This window comes from Euprymna scolopes, chromosome 18 (genome assembly GCF_053919585.1).
Source record: "Euprymna scolopes isolate OS-2025 chromosome 18, ASM5391958v1, whole genome shotgun sequence".
Classification (NCBI taxonomy): Eukaryota; Metazoa; Mollusca; class Cephalopoda; order Sepiida; family Sepiolidae; genus Euprymna; species Euprymna scolopes.
The window spans coordinates 96025011-96041509 of NC_136499.1; the positions used below are offsets into that span (position 1 = coordinate 96025011).

Genomic DNA, 16499 nt, shown 5'->3' on the forward strand with positions numbered 1-16499 from the left:
ACAGATGCACACACACAGACACATTTTCACTTATATATATATATATATATATATATATATATATATAGATTGTATTTAGCATTGTATTATATATACCCAAAATGTAAGCAACCTTTATTTCCCTCATTGTGACCCTTTGTTTATCCTATATGCTCATTTGCTTTGATATGCACAAGTTTTTTTAGCTAACTTGTATCTTTCGATAGACTTTGTGATTTGCTGTATAAAAGTTGATTATCTTCACTTTAGTCTTGATCCTATATTTTAATTTTCTATTTCATGTCCAATTCAAGTGCTAATGAAAAGACTATTCCAATAAAAATTTGTATCATCTCAGAAATGATTGTACACAGATTAGTTGTTTATGTTAAAGTCTTGGAGCCAACATAAATGATTATTCCTTAAATCATATTACCTCATACAAATTATATATATATATATATATATATATATATATATATATATATATATATATATATATTACTAGGGCTATGACAACAGCATATTCTTTTCATTGTTTTGACTCTTGAGTAGATATCCGCTAATATCTTACATGCCTTTATATAGACTGATGTGGTTCTCGGTTGATTGACTGTCTTACCGTGGCAGATATATACTTGAGAGACAAAAGATTGAAAAACAATATTCTGTTGTCACAGCCCTAATAATTAGATATGTTATAATCAAGACTGACTAATTTTCATATTAATACTTACCAAAGGACAGGACCATGGGTCTAAAATACCACACAACTGATTGTGGCAAGCATAGAATTTGGTAAGACCTCGACAGTGTGGCAGTACTTTTGGGAACATCTGTAGAGTGTTGAAGGACAAGTTCAGAATAGAAAGATTATCACAATTTCTTACAACATCACTACTGTTTGAGAAAACTAGAAAAATAAACAGAATACAGAAAATCATGTTATTATTAGACATTAAACAGAATTTTCAAATACAAAAAAACAATATTACCCGTTAGCACCACAAGCAAAGTATTTGACAACAAGGTGTAAATATGCATACCCCGTAAATTACCACACTTTACAGTTGTTTGTGCATAATATTGACTTTAGTTTTTTTTTAGATATGATATATTCACTGTCATATTACTCTCTGCTTATACCAGCATTGCTTTCAGTCATCCTGGACTTCTTGCCACCAAACTTAAGTGAAGGCTAGTTTAGGAGAGGTAAGGTTGCAGATTACCCAACTTTTGCTTCACAATATATTTCCTGTGCAGACACCCTTACAAGGGGTATCCATTGTCTCTTGAGACTGAATGGAGGCCGAATTAATGCATAATTAGAATCTATAGATCATGCTTTGTTCAATTCTGCATGAATTGGGAAGATATGGACTGAATCCAAAAGATATACATTATAATGGTAAGCATAACAGATTTAACTTAGATTATAATTCAAAGACTGTTCAAAACCTACAAACTTTTCTTTTGAAATATATGTACTGAAAGTAAATGTGATTTATGAGCCAATCAACCAAGGCAGAACTAAGGTTGAATCATACATATAAACTAGAGCTATAAGCAAACTGTTGCAGTTAAAAAGAAACTCCACTCTCCTTCCTTTAAGAGATTCAAAAGAACTATTCCTTCAAAATTAATAAAATATTTTAAATCTTTCTGGTATTGTTTATTGTTACTAATGCTTCAATCCCATATAAATAACCTGTAGAATTGTCAAATTTTTTTTTAAAGAATTATATCCATTGAAGGAGATCGTTGAACTCAAAGTTATTTAATTCAATATTACTGAATTTAATATTGAGAGATGAATAGATTGTTGATCCGTAAAGAATGACCGTAACATTATGCGCAAAACTTACAGACATAAAACCTTAACAAATATAAAAGAATTAAAACAATTTTAATCAAACTTTTTATACAGGGTGGAACAATAAATTGTCACCCTAGACGACATGATTCTGTTTCTGTTTGATGAAAACCGGTTTTCTTTTTTTGTTGTAAACCACCTACTAGTTGGCCAGTTGTGTACAAATCCAAAAAGTGATAGGAGCCTTCTATCATGTCTGAAAGTGACACAATGTTCAACAAGCGAGATCAGAGATGCGCCACTGTACAACTCATGCTCTCTACCGATCCAAGTTATGACAACAGGACCATTGTCAACGCCCTCAAAATGCAAATCTGGACAGTTCAACGTTTGAGGGCACAGCTCAACAAATTTTCTGGCCACGGTTATGGTCTTTGGTGTGGTTTAAAGACAGGGCCACATAATACCACCTCACATCTTCAAAGTCGGCTTGAAAGTCAACACCAAAGTGTACCTCGGTGTGCTGAAAAGTGTGGTCATCCTCTGGCACACACTTGGTGTGGTAGCAGGATTCGGCGCAAACCTACAAGTCCAAAGAGACCTGGGTTTGGTTTCAGGAGTGCTACGACTTTGTACCTTTTTCTTGCTGCACCCCCTTCTCCCCCTATCTGAACTTACTGGACTAGTTCATTTTGTCAGACATCGAAAACATCACTAACATGACCTCCCACAACACCAAAGCTAGCCTGATCGCCGCCATCCGCCAAGTATTCGCTGAGCTCCCACCAGCACTTGTGGAAAAGGTATGCTCCCAGTTCTAAACCCGTATCGAGGTGGTGATAGAGGCTGAAGGCGGCTACATTGAATAGATGTCAGCTCTACTACATAATCAAATTACCTGAATTGATTTTTTCAATAAAATTATAAAAATAAAGCTGTAGTGTTGTTTTCTTTAGGGCGACAAATTTATCATTCCACCCTATAAATGTTTACATTTTTTTCAACAGAAATCAATTTTGGATTTTTCTGTTCAGTAAAATGGTAAACGTAATAGGTTTAACATAGATTCTTATTCAAAGATTATGTTCAAAATCTACAAAGATTTTTTTTAAATACAAATATACTTTGGAAGTAAATGTGTCCTCACCGTTCAAAATCTACATGGTGATTTTTTAAATATAAATATACTTTGAGAATAAATACGTTTTGCACCATTATGGTTTATGAGCTAATCAACCAAGGTAGAACTGAGCTCAAATCATACGTAACTGCATCTAAAATTAGCTTACCATCTCTTCTATTCCAGCGCATGCCGTTTATAACTCATTTGAAAGAAAACCTCCATAAAAGGTTATTGAATTCTAAATACAGTTATTTTAATAAAGATTATTATGCTTCAAGTTTTTAATATCTTGAAATGTTTATACATGTTGTTTACTAGGAGAAATCCTTCACGACTGAGACTTTTTTATTTTTGTACCTTTTCTCCACATTAAAAAACGACCCTGGTGTCTAACTCTGTCCCGTGGGGAGGCATAGTAAATAGGTACTATAACAGCAAATTCATGTTGACGCACCGGTTCCTGTCAGATCACTGAAGTTAAGTAACATTGAATCTAGTCAATATTAAAATGGGTGACCATTTTGGAATATCTAGTGCTGTATGGAAGAGATCTCTTTACTGATAGTGGCATTGTTTCAAGTTGCCCCTGAAATCAAATGTTGCCGATTTAGAAGAGGAATGGTTGGAGATGGCGCAATCCTTGCTTAGCAATTAACTCTCCATGAAAACACCCTTACATCTTATCCATTGTCTCTCAAGACTGAATGGAGGCCTCTCCTCTCCTTATTATTGCTTTTATCAGATGTAAAAATATGCTCTCCACAAAAGATTATACTTGATGGTAACCCTCAAAGAAAAAAAAAAAGACAAGAGGGAGAAAATAAACAATACATCAAAAATAATTTGAACTTTCTAGCTGCCCGGTTCCAGATTTGCCCAAGATGGATTTCTTATACGCACGAACCACGTTTCCTCAGTCTACCATGCTTTCTAGTTTCTGAGATATTCAGATGTACTATGAGATAGATGCAAGAGAGGACACAATGTATAGAGTCCAAATCCATGAAATACAGAGTGCAGAAGTCATCTGTAATCTCACCAATAGCAAGGCCTTCGTAGTGACTAAATTGCAAAGTGATTCGAACGAACACTAAAAAACAAATAGCTCTAAACGCTACTCTCTTTCTATTTCCACTTCATTTGGATTCGCTTTCCTCTTCACTTCTAAAAGCAAGTAAGTTTTCACATGAATGTGTTAACTCAAAGTATTTTCAATAATGAAAATCGTTTTAAACCCCAAGAATAACAAGTCTATGTCAAATTAATAAGCCAATGTGAACTAATAAATTCCTATAAAATGATGAAACAAACAGCCAAAAAGCATGAGAGAGACTTCACCATCCAGCCGTACTGAAGAATCCAAAAAAGTACCCCCTCCCCATGATTTTGGCTGGGGAAGGCAAACAGGAATCTTCAATGACTCCCATTCCCCATTCAAGCCATGTTTATCTTGCACACACATTCTTACACACTAGCAAGAGTCAGGTGAACAGAAACAAATTGGTACTCACAGCTATACACACACTAACAGAACAAGATAAACCAATGCACATACACAGGCCACACTGCCAAATACTCACATACATATGTTATTCACACTATGAACATTTTGATTTGTGACTTTTTACTCAATTTTATTCATCAAACACGAATTTGCATAAATGAACATCCTGCACCCCTACAAAGTCACCATTCGCCCATGTATGGAGTATTGTTGTCACATTTGGTGCATCCGCTATTAGTTTCTCACTTGTGGACAAGGTTCAAAAGAGAGTCGCCAACCTGATAGGTCCTGAACTGTCATCTGAGCTTCAACCTCTGTCCCATCGATGAAATGTTGCATCCCTCTGCCTATTTTACAAGTATTTTAATAGTGGATGCTCCAACGAACTACAAAACCTTGTACCCCCCAACCTACAAGCAGCAAAATCCCACCCCTACACAGTAGAGATCCCTAGATGTAAGAAAGCCTTCTACTCTAATAGTTTCTTCCCCAGAACTGCTAGATTTTGGAATTCCCTTCCAGGTTCCTACTTCCCAACTGTACTGACATGCAGAAGTTCAAGTGTAATGTGAACAGACATCTTGCTGCTCAACTCCCTACATAGTATCCCTGCAACTTATGTCCCTGATAGTAGCCCCTTACATCAAAGTGGCACTATGCCTTGTTTTGGATGAACTGCTAGACTTTGGAACTCCCTTCTGGGTTTCTGCTTCGCCAACTGTACTGACATGCAGAAGTTCAAGTGTAATGTGAATAGACATCTTGCTGCTTAACTCTCTACAGAGTATCCCTGCAACTTATCTCCCTGATAGTAGCCCCCTACATCAAAGTGGCACTGTGCCTTTGTTTGGGATGAAAATGTGATTAAAAAAAAAAATTGAAAAATGTTCTGCTGTAAAATTTTATTTTTCTCAATTCTTCATTTACAAAACTGTTAATGTTTTAGTTAGCACTTACTAACTGGTGACCCTTCTCAATATTTTATTTATTCCCATCATTGCATACATGCCCATATATATGTTTCATTTTCTTCTTTTACTAAAACAAAACTTTTATAAACAATTTATATAAATTGCCTGTGTGGTTCTTGGCAATAACTTAATACACTATCGTTGTTCAAAATGGCCCTGCCAATGCCAGGGACCATTCCATACTTTAATTCATTGTTAACTATGGAGGAGCACTCATTCGTGGCCAGCAGTAGTGGTGACTCATTGCTGTCTTCAATAATTTGCAAATCAACCTTTTAGCTTATACTAGACTACCCATGACCCGTTGGGTCAGTATATATTAACTATGGAATTAATGTATGAGCGTGACACTTGTGATGTAAAGAAAATAGTTTTTTGTGACATAACAGAAACATTTCTATGAAAGTATATTAAAATGAAAAAAAGAATATAGATAGATTTCTATGAGTCGTTCTGTTCATAATTGTTTATTCTTGAAAAAAAAAAAAACTTATAGCCATTGAATTATAAGTGGTTTGCCATACTTATAGGTAAATGTGCACTAAACAGGATACCATAATACTTAAAGTTAAATTCAAATTTTGAAATATCTTTTAATTTAAACGTGAAAAAAAAAAATTTTTTTTTTAATTGGGTCGCTGAAAATGTACACAGTAAAACAATACATTGTAAAATAGTGGATTTATTTGTAAGAAAATTGCATTAAAATAACTTAAACGTAATACGGAAATGAATGATGTAAAAAAAAAAATGCAGAAAGTATTAACAATTGTTTATTTGGATAATTTAAAACGCAAAAAGAAAAAAATTAGGCCGCTAAAAACATACACAGTAAAAAAAAAAAAATATGCTGTCAACAGGTCAAAGTTGATTTATTTGTGAGAAAATTGCGACAGTATAGTTGTAATACAGAATAGTTGCAAAACATCCCCTAAGGGGTCAGTATCTTATATTAGCTATGGAATTAATGTATGAGCATGACACTTGTGACGTGAAGAAAATAGTTCTTTGTGACATAACAGAAACATTTCTATGAAAGTATATTAAAATGAAAAAAGAATATAGATAGATTTCTATGAGTCGTTCTGTTCATAATTGTTTATTCTTGAAAAAAAAAAAAACTTACAGCCATTGAATTATTAGAGGTTTGCCATACTTATAGGTAAATGTGCACTGAACAGATACCATAATACTTAAATTCAAATTTTGAAATATCTTAATTTAAACGTGAAAAAAAAATTGGATTGCTGAAAACGTACACAGTAAAACAATACATTGTAAAATAGTGGATTTATTTGTAAGAAAATTGCGTTAAAATAACTTAAACGTAATACAGAAATGAACGATGTAAAAAAAAAAAAATGCAGTAGTAGAGTAGTAGTAGGGAAAATACATGTCAACCAGTAGTAGTAATAGTAGGATAGGAAGAGGAGGCGTAGTAGTAGTAAGAGGAGAAAGAGAAGGCGTAGTAGTTGTAAAGAGGAGAAGTAATAGTAGTAGCAAAAAGAGGAGGCATAGTAGTAGTAGTAGTAGGAGGAGGAGGAGGAGGATAGTGCGCAAGCAAACAAGCAAACAACCAAGAACGACAGAGTTTTAGCATTATATAGATAGATTCTCTGACAGTCCTCTGTTGATTTTGTCAACTGTTGCTACTGCTTTATGGAAAAACTTAAACGCATACAAAATGTTCAATTTACAAAAAGAACATAACAAATTCAGGGAAATAACTCATCCCTTCACAAATAAATATACGACTCGATGGGGACCGAGCGATGCCGAGAGATCTTGCCAGTTGATTAAGGAACAGCTTGTCACCTGGGTGGTCTCATTGACACAAATTTAGAGGAATTCGTACGGCTGAATTCTAATGATGATGATGATGGTTTGATGTTGTTTTAAACAGAATACGTCTATTTCTTGGTGGATAATCAAAATGATCTCCCTACCCTCTCACCTGGGATGAATACCACAGCGCGTGTCAATGCCAGAATACGTGATAAAGATAATTCCGAAAATTAACAGACGGACTGCGTTGATAGACCGCCGATAGAGATGTTGTTCAGTGACTGAAGGACAGACCACTCGAAGGCCCGCGTGGCAGGTCTGTTGAGGCTAATTAGGCAGGACATCTCGTATTCCTGGCATGAGAACATTTATTTCCTCGCTGATGGGGCGGAGGAGGTGGTGGACGGAGGATGAGAGAGGAAAATCCTTTCTTTCCTTTTCTTTTTTAAATGTAAGGGTCGCTTTTATTATTTTCTTTTCTCTCTCTTCGGCGACCAAGCAAGCCCTTACTGCCCCTCCCTCCGAACAAAGGTGCGGCCACTGATTGGTTGACCACCACTTGTGGGCATATTTGGAGAGGTGGGGGGAGGGGGGTTACAGCTAGCGATATTGATAAAACGAGGCAAGGAAAGGGAGAGAGAGATTCTTTTTTGCGACACGATCCAATATGCGTGTCTCTGTCAGCTGATCCTTCCCCGTAGACTGATGCTAGAAAAAGAACAAAGTGCTTGGTAAAGGAAAGAAAACTGCCAGCCCTCTAAGTTGTATGACTAGTCCAATGCGTAACTATTATTTGTAAAGTCGAAGACAATAATCAATTCTATGTTAAGAAAAACCAATTAAGTTTTGACTTTCTTTTCTTTAATTCAAAATGGCGTTGTGAATGCAATATATTTCTCCGATAGGCCAGGTTACGTTTGGAAGCTGATTTGAAAGCGGAACCGGAGAGCGACCGATGGCGATGGAGACAAATTCGACCACTGGACGAAAACACGGGTGACGCCAGAGGTATCGGCTACAGCTGCATCTCAACCAACAAGCCTGTGCATCTGAGCTGCCCTGTAGGGGTTACAAATGTGCTTAAAAGGAGAAGATAAAAAGTGATAATTAATGCAAAATATCGACAAAGAAAAAATAGAATCAAAAATAGTCCTTACATTGTCCAAATCCGTGGTAGGGTTGCTCATCTTCAGTCAGAAACACTAGTTGATTATTTGAGACATAAACTTCTTCTAATGACGGAATTTGAAAAACTTCACTGCATACCATTTTCAGTTTATTATGAGACAAAATCAAGATTTTTAGGCTGGAAAAGAAAATTCATAATAATAATACAAAGGGAAAGCTGAAAAGATACAATGTATAGCAATCATGAAAACAGCTCAACTCTTAAGGAAAATCTTAGAATGCAGAAACCAATCACCATAAATTGTGAACACTTACCAGTAACTTAAATACTGCAATAGAAATCAAACAAAAAAAAGATGAAAGAATAGGATTACAGGGAACCAAAAAAACAAAACTGAAAATTTTTTAAAAGAAATTAGTGGTGTCTACATTGGATAGCGCTACACTAAAGTGTTGTGAAGAATCCAAGAGGACTGAAAAGGGAGAGCACTAACCAGACTTCCACTGGAAAAGTGTGGAGAGCACTGGGGCTATGTGGAGACTTTTTGACACCTAAATTGCAGAGAATACAACTGGCCATTGCAAACGAGAAATCATTTATTGTTGAGCTTAGAAAAAGTTATTAGGTATGTTTAAAGCATTCCTTTCCTTTTTATCCTTTTAAGATTGGTTGTTTGGTTTTGTGGCATATCAACCTGTTATATTGTCAGGTGGGATTATATATTATAAAACAGTTATATATGTTACATTGAGAGGTAGGGGGAAATATCGTTCTTATAACTGGATCAGGTATATACATATATACACCGTATGTTTGTTGTTTAGCCAGGGATATGATATCAACATATAAACTGAGTCATGTTGGATCAGAGAGTTATCACACAGGTATATATTACAGTTCATATATAAGAAGAAAAATATATGCTTCATGCCTTTTTCTTCAAGAGTTCTTGTATCTTCACTGCTGAGCTCTGTGACCAAACATGAAATGACCAATACCATCCAATTGAGACATCTGTTCTTTCTTTTGTGAAATCACTGAACAACACTATATTTTTATCATATAAATTTATTTCAGTTGTCTCAAATGGTTTTCACTGAGTCTGCATTTCTTGTCTACATGTTTATTCTTCCCAGCCCACTCCCTGGCCGTCTGTTAACTCTGATGATCAAACTCCAACTGCCATCTCTAAACTTCCCGACCTCTGACCTCAATTCTGTTACATCATCATTCAAAAGCACATATATCCCTTACGTGTGACCTTTCCAGGTCTGCCTGCCCAAGGTTATTTTGTTTATATTTAACCTAGCTAATTTATATAAACATCTCCAGCTAAAACCCATTGCTACACTTAATTCTATAAACAATAAATAACTCAGAATATAAACTATTTTAAGTATAGCATTGAATAGATAGATAAATAGAGAGATAGTTCGATAATAACTAATTAACTTTTAACTTCAATTTCAAGTAAAACTAGAACCTATAGATCAACTCCACCTCCACAAGCGTGTTTTTATGTTTGAGAAAATATATGCATGTTAAAGGCATGCTTTTATGGTAAGCGTGAAAAAATAACCATTTTATAGTTGAATATTTAAGGATTTATAAAGAATCGGAATTGGTACTTGTATCAGAATCAGGAATTTAGTATAGAATTGGCAACAATATTGGAATTGTCCCATCACTAGTCTTTACAGCATGGACACACAAACTGAACATCAGCCACCAATCTGCGCTTTATGCCAGAGCACTGCATGTGAATCTGGTGCAATCCTGAATAACAGTAAATGGAGTTATCACCAATTCCTTTGTAGCAGACTCCACAATGCCATCTACCAGATTTCTCTCATTTATTTCAACGATGCATACAACGAAGAACTTTCCCCATTCAAAAATGATCAAGACTGTCAAACTGTCTTGAGGACATATCCTCGATTAGCATAAATATAACCTCCTCAAGCTGTGCTTGTTTGATTTGGTAGCACTGGGTTTTGCTGATTTAAAGAAAACAAATGACTGCCTTACCTTTTGCATAAAATACCGACTTCAGGACTTGAAAATCTTGTTATGTCATTATTAGATGCATTTAATGTGACCAAATTTGGCATCTCCCATGGCAGACATCGGGGTAGTCCACTGAGTTTGTTGTAGGAAATGTTTAGCACCGTAATGTTCAAGCAAATACTCTGCATCCAGTTATTTAAAAGCAAGGGTAAATGGAAATGGACCCAATTAATTTCCAGCTAAAAAAAAAGAACACAACAAAAATTAATATTTTAGAATTAAAAAAAAAAAAAAGAAGAGTTTCTTAATGCTTTTCTTTGTAAAAATTATTTCAAGAAATTTGTTTGATTTTGAATCGATTTTTGTGAACTTAAAGGGAAATTTCTGTATGAAACTTGACAAAAAAACGTTGGTTGGTTGTTTTTACTAGACTCTCAACCTCTAAAGTCCAAAATCTATGTTTTAACTTGTTTGATCTTAATAGTTTATTGGAGATCCTATTTACAACATATTTTCTTTTTTATTGTTTTCCAAAATAAAATGTTGTCACTTTGTTGAAAGGTTTGTTTTCCAAAATAAAATGTTGCCACTTTGTTGAAAAGTCTGATTTCAAAAGTAAAATACTTTCTTAAAAATGTTTTCCAAAATAAAATGTTTTAATTCAGGAAGCCAGCATCTTTGCAGAACATGATTAAGTTTGACAAAGTAATAAAAACAGGCTTTAATGTACAGTGCATTTGCATCATCAGGCAGCCAATATCTTCAGACAACCTGATCTGGTAGCACTAGGACGAAAGAAAAAACAGAAAAAGAAAAAAACTATGTCACCCTTTGCTACCATAACTATAAAATATTTAAGGTAGCTTGTGTTAAGGTTAATATACTAAGTCAGGCATGTCATACATGTGTCTCATGGGCCACATACAGTCCATTGCAAACTTATTTGCAGCTTGCACAGACAGAAAGTGGTGAAGGAGAGAGGCCACTCTTTATCTATGTCTAAACCTAAACATGGATTCCATGAACAAGAAATGCCTCTCTGTGGAATTCTGTTCTGCTGGCCTGCTTTCCAGCTGACTTCCAAATTTCTTTTAAATTTCAAAGAGTCACAAAGTAATTCATTCATTTTTTTCCAATTATTAACAAAATATTAAAATGGCTGACTTGTTTACCAAAAAACAAGATGCATTCTGAAGAGAATTTACTGTCCTGAATGAATGTTGACCAGACGTGACAGTCTATTGCAGCAGTAGTTATGAATGTTAGCTGATCATGGTTCTTGTTTCATTGTTCTGAGCCAGGTTTTCAATTGGCCTCGGCATTGTTTTTTTCCAATCCTGAAAAGGAGCTGATACAATAGTTTTGTGGATAAAGATCATCTGGGTGATGAACCAGTGAAGATGTCTCATGGGGATAAGCTTGTTGTAGAGAGATATGTTACAGCAAGACTGGACGATGGCATTTGGGATGAACTGTTGCCAGTGAACACAAAGGATGAAACAGATAAGAGCCAAGAGAAAGATTAGTCTAGTTTAGTTGATTTCCTGTTCATGACGTCACTTCCTTTAAACACTTCAACTTAATTTCTAGTTGAAATTTTCTATTCTTACATAATCTAATTTTGTCATGAAAATTTATTTTCTCCACAATTTAGCACATCGCACGCCATATTACTACAAAAGAGTCCTACCTGTGGATCGCTGACGTCATAGTCCATCAATAACAAGTTTTCTATCACATCTGAAAATTTCTTACAGATTTCTTCAGACAAGGGAAAGCCTTCATCAATTAAATATTTGATAACATCCAAGTGTTTGCCTGTAACAGAAATATTACAAAGATAAAACTTTCAACAAAAAAAAAAAGGAATTCTATCAATCTTTTTATTTTTTAAAGCAACAATAATTTAAATGTATAAATGCAATAGTTTTTTTCTAACTCTATCTAACATCAAAACAGTTTGTAATTATGTAATTCTATAATGCATGCTGTTGTATGGCAGTGAGTGCTGCATTCTCATCCAAGCTTGACTTGCTTCACTCCAGAGAAATAAAAAGGTAATGATTAAGTAGATATGTAATGTCAAGCCAGACCAGATCCAGAATATCAAGTCAGGCACTCTATTTAAGAAATTGCCATTTTAATAAGGGAAAACTGTCTTTGTTGGCTTCGACATGTTGAAAAAAGCACTTGCAGACAGCAAAAAGAAAGTAGGGCACTTTAAGAAGACATGGAAAGAAACAATCAATTAAGGTCTCATGCATGATATGAAAAGAAACTGGAATCTTAGGGAGATATCAATCATACCAGTGATTGATATCTCCCTAAGGTGCTACAGGGCTTATGAAGAAGAACCTAACTAATATTCCTGGCAAACCAAGTGCAAAAGAGATCCAGACAATTGCACTTAAGGGAACGATGAGGACACTAAAAAGAGCTCTCGGTTGGTTTCAATAAAAAGCAGGGCAATGTTGGCAGCTGGTTCGGCTGCCCCATACCCAGCGTTATAATCTTCAAAGGAAGAAAATGAAAAAAAAGAAAAGTAAGACCATAAATTGTAACAAATGGACACAGTCGATCCTCATAATCGTGATCACTTAGTATAAAGACAGCCAAGCAGTGTCAAACTTCTTGTTACATTCCATTACATTGGAACATAAATGATAAAAATGGATATTGAATGAGCGAGTGTGGGGAATGCGATATAACATTTTAAAATACCACATAAACTGAAACTACCCACAAACACGTTAGGTCTTCTTAATTTGCATATTTATTTCATAAAAATTTTCTAATAAATTAATATTTGTAATTTGACAGCGTCATATTTTCTTATGTAGATGCAATATATTTGTTGATAATAAAATAAGAATGCTTTTGTGGCTAGGCATTATCTTTTAATGGGGGTGAGTAGTGTAGTATCGTTTCTGTTGTTATAAAACTGTTCTCCCAGGAATTGTCTCCGCCTTTATTAAGGGAATAGGAATAATCTTTCCAAGTATTACATCCTCCTTTGTGTGTGGGGGGAAAGATAATGCAGTATGTGTTTTGTTATAATGAGACCATGTAGCCAGGAACTACTTTCAATTTTGGTGGAGGGGGGGGTTAGTAGAGTATATGTTTGTTCTTTATAAGATCATCCTTTCACAATTACCTTCTGTTTGGGAGAGGGGTTGTGAACTATATTCTGCTGTAATGGCATCATCCTCCCAGGTATCACCTTCTCCTTTGGTGGGCAATGTAGTATATGTTCATTCACCATACTATCACACTAGATAAGTGAGTGAATTAATGTTATGTCGTTTTGCAAAACACTTTGCATATTAATTATGTTTCTGAATCGATCACATATTCATGATTAATATATTAAACTTATCGATTGTTTAATGCAATTATGGATGTTTGCATTTTAAATCCACTGTCATATATAACCTGCTTTATAAAATAAAGATATGTCTATTATTAAATAATATGTTGTAACTATTTTACGTGGTAAATGCATAAGTAGCGCATATTATTGTTCTAAATATTATTTCATTTATTCATTATTGTGATAGGAAAATGGGTTGATACGCAGTAAAACAAAACAACCATTATTGCGATAATGTCGATCTGAAAGGTTACTGAATTCATTAGTGCGTGCGTTTTGCTGACTTCCTTTGACCTGATTCTGATTTACATGTCGTTTCTACATCACACACTTATATAATTGTTGCCTTCTAAAAAAGGGAGGGGGAGTAATCCTCCCAGGTATTATATCCTCCTTTGTACGTGTGAAGGGGTTAATGCAGTATATCTATTTTGTTGTAATGAGACTATGTAGTCAAGGATCACCTTTTTTTGTTTTACCAAGTTTCAGCCAACTCATCCTCTTGCTGTCTTCAGACAAATAACCACAACAGGATAGAAAGGCTGAGTTTTGTAATTTATCTCCAGTAATTACTGCCTTCCATAGTTGTCTCACCACATTTTGGCCAACTAATCCTCTGACTTGCTTGGGTAGGACTGAAACCGCTATCTTCAGACAATGCTCACCTGGAACCATAGAGACTCAACGCCTCTATCCCCTGTGCCATAGGCCCAAACAACTATGGATTGCTTGGTTGTTTTTGTTTTATGGCATATCAACCCTTTTCAGGTTATTTAATGCCGAATCCAAAGATTTTGAAGAAAAATTTTTAAATAGAATATATTTGTTGTTTTCAAGTCAGTTTCTATCTAACCTATAGTTGGGACCCTAACAGGTACTACTACTCTGGGTTAGAGTGGACCTGGGAGCAATGGTAATTAAAAGGTGGCTCCACACTCCCCAAAGCCTGCAAGCTGGGGCCTCACCATCGGATATAGTTTAAGGTCATATCCAGGACCAAACAAACTCTGAAAGGCAGTAATTACAAGACTCAGCATTTCTCTACTCTCATAGTAAATCACTTGAAGGAGACCAGAAGATGAGTTGGGCAAAACATGGTGAAACAACAACTATGAAAAGGAGGATAACTGTCTGCAGAAAGAATGCACAACTTATGAAGCCTCATCTCAAAAGATTCAAAAATTAAAAAACAAAAAAAAAAAAAAAAAATTGGCGGATGTCCCCACCCCCTCTAAATTCCACAATTTTCACAGTAGTTTAAATAAGCAAAACAATACGAATTATCAATCCACATCTTAAAAATTTACAAACATAACACATGCTTCAGTTAATATATGGAGAGAATGGAAGGTAGAAATTTATAGAAAAGTAGTACCCGTTGCCTTGAATTGTTGCATCGTTGACATATTTGAAAGTTCATTCTGAGCTCCAAGTATCCTGATTGAGAAAGCAGCCCTCCTCCAGTTCAATCGATATGGTGATAAATTAGTTTCTGATAATGGCCATGCAGGCCACTTGGGTAGAGAAGGGTTACTAGTAACATTACAAGTTGAATTTTTCTTTTTAGATAATTGCTATTTTATCAACTTCCATGAAAAGAGCTATGTAAAAGATGCTTAAAACCGTTTCAATCATGCAAATACCATCAGTAGTTCAAAAGTTACGAGAATTTTAAATGCCAAAATTTAGGCTTTTCCGTGGACATTTTTCTTTAGAACAAGTGGGCTAAATTACGGACTTCAACATTTGAAGAAATTTGATAATTTCGCCACCATTTATTTATTTTTCAAGCTATTCTCATGAAACTTGGCACTCTTATGTAAAATTGTGTGCTCTTTCTGATTATGCAATCAAATCTGATGTATCTCTTTACGCCATGAATTATAAATTAAGATATACAAATTTCAATTTTTTTTTAAACTGGCCCATGGTATCATAGAGTGGGTGTCTATTTATGAACAAAACTAAGTATTATAGTGGTATTTAAATATAGTTTTATTGAGAATAGGCATTTTCCAGCCTCCTCACCAAAGGAGAGCTTAATCTTGGGTGTAGCCATTGAATGCCGAAAGAGCATTCATGGCCGGTATTTACTACTCCCCTTATAGAAAAAAAAAATGAATAGATATGAATTAATCTCAGAAATAAATCAAAGAAAATTTTTCATATAGATTTTGGATTTCTGTAAAAGATGGAAATTCCCATAGTCGACCAGAACTTATGCATTTTGGGACCAGTCCAATTTTCAATTTTGTAAATCCTCTCTATCTGGCCCAAAATATACCTCTATTTTCTGAGATGCAACCATTAATCGTACTCTACATGAATCCTCGATGTAACTTTCACACTACAAGGATACCAGGAATCCTGACAAGCAACTACTATATATTCACCAGTTTATGGTAATTTTTGTCATCTATTCTGTTATTTTACTGAAAATGTAAACAAAGAAATAAAACGGTAATTTTTATCTTGTTTCCACCTTAACATTTAAAAGGATTACTTTTATAGGTTTTAGGGTATGCTGAAAACAAATATTGCATTTAAATTTTCTGCAAATAAGTAGTTTTCTGGATATTAAGCAATGTCATTTCTTATGTTATTGCTGGCGGCTATTTTGGTATGCGCAAGTGTGCAAATGCAACCCCGAGAAACTATGCGCAAACGCACATACCAAGATGGCCACCAGCAATAACGTAAGAATTGCTTAATATCCGAAAAGGTACTTATTTGCGGAAAATTTAAATGCGATATTCGTTTTCAGCATACCCGAAAGCCTTAAAAGGTAGTCATTTTAAAGAAAAATGTTAAGATGGAA

At 34.9% G+C, this 16499-nt stretch overlaps 1 protein-coding gene across 3 annotated transcripts in view; it reads right to left on the reverse strand.

The window, feature by feature from the left end:
• Positions 1 to 16499, reverse strand: part of LOC145297691 (leucine-rich repeat serine/threonine-protein kinase 1-like) — a 171855-nt gene that overhangs the window by 89673 nt on the left and 65683 nt on the right. For all 3 annotated transcript variants that reach the window (XM_080143889.1, XM_080143888.1, XM_080143890.1), the window contains exons 5-8: positions 12002 to 12129; positions 10333 to 10550; positions 8333 to 8481; positions 717 to 892 (exon numbers count right to left, since the gene is read on the reverse strand). In XM_080143889.1, coding sequence (XP_080000015.1) covers positions 717 to 892; positions 8333 to 8481; positions 10333 to 10550; positions 12002 to 12129 — 671 coding nt within the window. The remainder of the gene's footprint in view (positions 1 to 716; positions 893 to 8332; positions 8482 to 10332; positions 10551 to 12001; positions 12130 to 16499) is intronic.